The sequence below is a fragment of the Buceros rhinoceros genome, unplaced genomic scaffold (genome assembly GCF_000710305.1).
Source record: "Buceros rhinoceros silvestris isolate BGI_N320 unplaced genomic scaffold, ASM71030v1 scaffold13707, whole genome shotgun sequence".
Taxonomy (NCBI): Eukaryota; Metazoa; Chordata; class Aves; order Bucerotiformes; family Bucerotidae; genus Buceros; species Buceros rhinoceros.
In genome coordinates, this window is record NW_010424049.1 from 22,491 (window position 1) to 28,307 (window position 5,817).

Below are 5,817 nucleotides of genomic sequence, written 5' to 3' on the forward strand. Positions count from 1 at the left end.
AGCAGAACAGGTGTGTCATATTCTAGATTTGTGTTTACTTTCACATCATGTTCATCAGTACCTTCTTGGCGGAGATGGCTCATAAAATTTATACTGATCCATTATCTTCTCCTCCAATTTCTCCTTCTGTCGCCTTAATTCATTCAGCTTGTCACTGCACAGAGAAATTAATGATAACGTACGCGTCAAAAATGTAGATATAAAAATTTCCATTTGCCATTATTACACCACAGAATTTTCCCCCTTTTTAATAATAATCAAGCGCATACAGGCTCTCTCAGAATCATTTAGACCAGCAAATCTTCTCCCCTCTCAAATTCACTATTAGAAGATTACAAACAAACCTAGGAACTCTGCTTGTAGTAGAATGAGGAATAAATAACGTTTATCCTCCTCATTTGCACCATGAGCACTGTTGCACTCATCCTTTAGAATTAAAATCAGAATATCCATAGTTTATCTGCTTTGCACACAGAATTTATATTTTTGTTTTAAAGAGAAACATTTCAAGAGTAGCACACATTAATGTCGATATAACGCAGAAGCATTCTTTAAAAAGACAGAGGCGTTAGTGGAACTGTCCTAACGACGGTAATGTCGTGGTTTAAAAACTCACATGTACTGCCTTTGCTCTACATGGAAGAGGTCCTTGCTTTCCATGTTCTGCTCAAGTAACGTTCTATTCTGCAGCATTAGCGTCTGGATTTGATCTAGGAGATGTCTGTTTTCCTCCTCCAGATTTCCTTTAAGTTGGCTAAGCAGCTGTTAAAATACACGAAATGGGACACGCGTACAGATGTGAGCGTATTTTACACACAGATAATGGGCTTATCAAGAAAATTCAGGTCTACAAAGGATTCCGAGAGTCAAATCAAACAGAAAATGTAACTAAATCATGACTCAACTGATAAAAGCCTCTTTGATGCTTTAAGTAAGCTAAAACAGTTTACCTAACAAGAGCCCAAATTTTTGTACAACAGGCAAATTTCTTTGTCTTCAGACCCCCTTCGTTATCTGTAAACCAAACGAGTAATTCTCAAGCACTTCATATAATCTCATGAAACTACAAATACACAACTACATAAATATTACAGAGATACCAGTCATGAAAAACAGCGTCATCCTCGCGTACCTCGCACTGATTATTCAGTTTTGTCGACGTAATGTCCAGTTGTTGGTACTGTTCTTTGAGTTTAGAAAACTCAGCTTCTAACCGTGTCTGTTCTAGTTTGGAATTGTTCAACAATGTTTTCAAATTCTTGTGATCAGTTTGGAGAACTTCATTCTCTCTCAAGAGCTGACTGTACGTGTGAGTAAGCCTGGAATTAAAAGAGGCCATGAAAGAACACGCGTAGACAGAAGGAGATGTGTGCATGACCCACCCCGCCCCAAACAGGGAGCTCCCACGGCGCTGCGCTGCCCCACAGAACACATACAAGATGTCTTGCTCCCACATCCTGCAACACAGTCACCTCAGGCTGATCCTCCTAGACCTGCTTTCTGCCTTTAAGCCAAACACGCTGGGTTCTCCGTGTGTTTAAAATTAACCAGGATTTCTAAATGTAGAGGTCGCAACTAGTTTTAAGATGCTGCTTTTCAAAGCACAAAAATCTGACAAACCCGCTAGAACTCCTCGCCATCACACAACGGGGAGTAAACAGGAACGGTCCCAACTTTGCCAATCATGGATGGCGCTGCAAGGATAGATCATGAACGCCCAGAGTTGCAGCATCAAGTATTAAGAAATGTGAGGGGCTACACCACTGGTTAGACTGTCCTGGCAAGTGCTCAGAGCTCTACTGATCCACCTCTCAGACCTCTGGCTTTACCTTTCATTTTCATCGTGAAGTTTTTTATACTCTGCTGCTACGGTTTCATGTTTTTCATTTTGCTGCAGCATTTTCTCCTGTTCCACCTTGAGTACTTTCTCCAGCTCTTCCAGCTGGACTTTCTGTTTCAGCAACTGATTGTACCTGCAAACAAACAAACAAAATCACATTTAAGTTTCTTTTTTTTGGGAATGACAGGAAAATATGGAATTTTTTTGAAAAGGGGATTTTGCAAAGTGTTAAGATCCTACTGTTAGACTACAGTAATACTGATTTTATTCATACTAGTGATACAGTGCTTTCTGCCGAGGAACGCAGACTCTAATTTCACCCAGGCATGTCAGTATTTACCTATCTTCTAAGTCCTTGTGCTCCACCTCCAGATTTTTGTGCGCAGATTTCAGACTTCCATGCTTGGCAATCAGAGATTCATACTCGGAAGCCTGGCGTTCATGCAGTTGCTCCAGTTTTTCATGATCTTTGAGAAGCGCATCATACAATGACTTCAGATCCTCGCGTTCCTTGAGCACACACTCGTTTTCATTTTCTAAAGCAGACTGCTGGATCAGCAGCTGGGCGTTCTGATTCATAAGAGATGTGCTTTGAGAATTAAGGGTGGAATTTTCAACCTGCAGGCACAACCATTTGACAAGAGGTGCAAATTAATTTCATAGTCTGGCTTATTTTGTCTATCTCCTCCTACTGAAAGATTTCTTAAGTTTAACCCTTAGTGTCATAAGCAACTTTCCACTCCCTGCCAACCTTTAATGGGAATACTTTTTTCTTACATCCCAACAGACAATTCCAATTCAAAATCTTCCAAGAGAATTTTCCTACAATACTGCTATCGCAAAGCACTGGAATTACAAGAGGCCAAGAAAGCACTTAAGCATATGCTTAAACTGACATGGGGCGGGGAGAAATCAAATCATTATTTACCTTCAAAGATCTGTTAAAGTGCTATCTGGATGAGAGGCACATTTTCCTCTCAGCATTGGGAGCTCTAGCAGCAAACTATCTCAGAGAAATGCATCATCTGTGATCTTCACACCACATAAGCCAAATCTATGACATGACTCAAATAAAAGGAACGTTCATACTGGCGTATGTATTTTTCCCCAAATCTTTATTGTACAGAATCTCTACTGTCACCACAACATCCTTACTGTACTGCGAATCCTTTACAATGAGACCTCAAACGGGAGCATCCGTTTAAGGAGAGCAAGGGAAATAAAATAATAGCACCTGGAAGGAACCACCCATATTCTGTGTGACTGAGCAACTGCCAATCCCAGTTCTCTTCCAACAACAGTGAGGTCAGGTGATCACTGTACGTACGTGCTGGGACATCAGGTGGAAATACTCTCCTTGCAGAAGGGTCCAGTTTCTCTGACAATTATGTCAGGTCAGTATGAAAGTCTATTAATACATTAAAGCCTTCAACATAAGACAGACGTAAAAAACCCCAAACCACCCCTAACTTTACTTTGTGTGCCTCTGGAAAGATTAACCTCATCCAATCCCTGGATATCTTAAAGAACCAACAATACCCAAAGTGCTTGTCATCTGACCTGTATTAGGCTCGTTTCCTTCTACTTCCTATTCAAGAGATGAGAAACACAAACTCCTGAGGCTTCTAATACCCTCAGGGCATCTACGTCAGGAAAAAAATAAATCCATCACTTCAGTGCACGCTGTTACTAAGGAACAAATCCCTTTCTGTCAGAACTGCAGCATTCTTGGTAACCGACGAGAGAGCTGAGCCTTCCACTGGAAATGAAGTAATGTCTGATGGCAAGCGTGTGCTGTGAAACCTCCCAGCCTGAAGTCCGAGTCTGCTGGCATTCCAGATTCTCAGTTATCCTTTCAGACATCCTTTCTCTTGTATGTTCCTTACAGGTATCAGAAGGAATAGTAGCATTACAGCTGCCTAAGAACAGTTTTGACACAGTCCACGTAGAATAGAAGGGCTTCGTTTGCACTTCAGGTTTAGCTGATAGTTAATCACTCTTATTTTCACAAACACATTTCGCCTTTCAATTCGATTTACAGTTGATGTGGAGTTGTCTTGCAACTCATCTGAGGCTATGAGCAAGAGAGCTGAGTTCTCAAGGAAGAACTCCTCCCTTTCTCAGTCTGTTGGGTATAACAGCATTCAGTCACCCCAGCAACAAAAATGACATTGCTTGGTGAGGTTCACCACCAAAACCCCCGTAAAAGAGTAACATTTTAAAACGCTTTCTTCCCCCAACTCAACACTCAGTTAATTCATTCTCCAGGTTTATCAGATGGGAAAGACTTGTGCTGTTGTGCAACTCATGAGGCAAAACCAGACCCACACAGGTATTCCCGCTGTTTTGACCGGTGTTACTACAAAACTCTCGGAGCTCTGAATCCAGAGATATATCCTCATACGCTTGAAATGGTCCATTGCCGTGCCCAGGTCCACTGGTTTTTAACGACGAGATGAGACACTGCACGTGCACAACTGTTCTGTTTGGTTCACAGGTTTGCCAGCCACAAAGGGGAGCACTGCGCACAAACGAGATTCCAGCGTGGTGGACAAAGTCATCGGTGGTACAACTGTGCTCTGCCTTCCGGAGAGAGGCAGGATGATCACTTGAGGCACTCACAAACGACTCCTTCACTCCGATTCCCACACCCCCTCCCCATCCTTTCTGACACTATTTCTGCTGAACTGGGGACTCTGTATTCCCTCTTTACGCAGTCATGATTCTTAGAGCTCCAAAAAGCATTAGATCCATTAACAAGAATATTTCATTTATCATAGGGGGAAAAAAAGAGATGTATTTAATAACCTTGTTAAAGGACAAAGAACAACACCTGAAACTTGGCTGCAAGGCTCTATGGGCAAACAGTTTTGAAATTTCCATGGCTACACATCTCCTTTTTTTGCCTCTGAATTATCTCGTTCAATCTTCACGTATTTATGCAGTTTTCAAAGATTTGTTTTCAAGTCTTCTGTACTTACTAACATCTTGGTTTTCCTCTTAGGGATGACTTTTACTGATTTTTTTAAACTCTGTTTATAAAAATAGACAAAATACTAAATTTATTAGAGTCTCTCCAGACATACTAGTTCCCTGACCTAATTTAGAAGTAAGAAGGAAATTTTTAAAAATTTCTCTTAGAAGATGGGTAAGAGAAATTACTCTACTCCCAATCAGAGTTTAAACTGGTCAAAACACAAAAGATTAAAACCAGCTTCCAGAAATTGATCATATTGATCAGGGAGTGACTGCTCTGAGGGCAGATTCTCTGCACAATCATTTCTCCACCAGAAGCGAAATGTAACTTACAGTACGTTACTGCCACTCGCCTTTGAAAAAACTTTGAATTAGTTTTATTTTTGAATGGAAAATAGGAAAGTATTACCTGCAGCTTGGCATTCTGGGTTTGTAGAGTTGTATTTTGTTCCTGCAGAGAAACGGTCTGTCTCTGAAGTGCGAGAATCTGAGCCTGCAGATTGCTGTTCTGTGTCTCAAGTTGCTTTAACTGTGTCTTTAGCGCTTGCTTCTCTGCCTGCAGTGTAGCATTCTTTGAACATTAGAAAAAACAAAAGCAACTTGAGTTCACAGCTGTTTACTGCAGGAAAAAAACCCCGTTTCTTCCCAACCAACACAGCAGCATGACTTTGCAGAGATCTACAGAGCTGTACATCACCGTATAGAGCAAAGGAACACACAGCCACGTTATCCTGGCAGGTTAAGACGGAGGAAGTGGGTAACTGATATTGTACCTACAGAGAAACGGTAGAAAAAACTCCAAGACTCACCTAAGTAAGGATTATACAAGAGGAATTTATGAGATATTGTGGATTCAAAAGGGCGAATTCAGGTTTCCACATTTCCTTTAAAATGCTGATCAAGTGCGTTACAGCATCAATCAGAGCAGAATCCAGCTGCTTCACAGACTATCTTTAATTCAGATTCTGCTTGGTACCTAAACTAGGTGACAAACTGGCATT

The 5,817-nt window shown here is 41.1% G+C and overlaps 1 protein-coding gene across 2 annotated transcripts in view; it reads right to left on the minus strand.

Moving 5' to 3' along the window:
- The window catches only part of CCDC88A (coiled-coil domain containing 88A), a 70,796-nt gene that overhangs the window by 16,509 nt on the left and 48,470 nt on the right, over window positions 1-5,817 (minus strand). For both annotated transcript variants that reach the window (XM_010140649.1, XM_010140650.1), the window contains exons 19-24: window positions 5,226-5,387; window positions 2,181-2,458; window positions 1,830-1,973; window positions 1,133-1,319; window positions 617-762; window positions 62-154 (exon numbers count right to left, since the gene is read on the minus strand). In XM_010140649.1, the coding sequence (XP_010138951.1) occupies window positions 62-154; window positions 617-762; window positions 1,133-1,319; window positions 1,830-1,973; window positions 2,181-2,458; window positions 5,226-5,387 (1,010 nt within the window). The remainder of the gene's footprint in view (window positions 1-61; window positions 155-616; window positions 763-1,132; window positions 1,320-1,829; window positions 1,974-2,180; window positions 2,459-5,225; window positions 5,388-5,817) is intronic.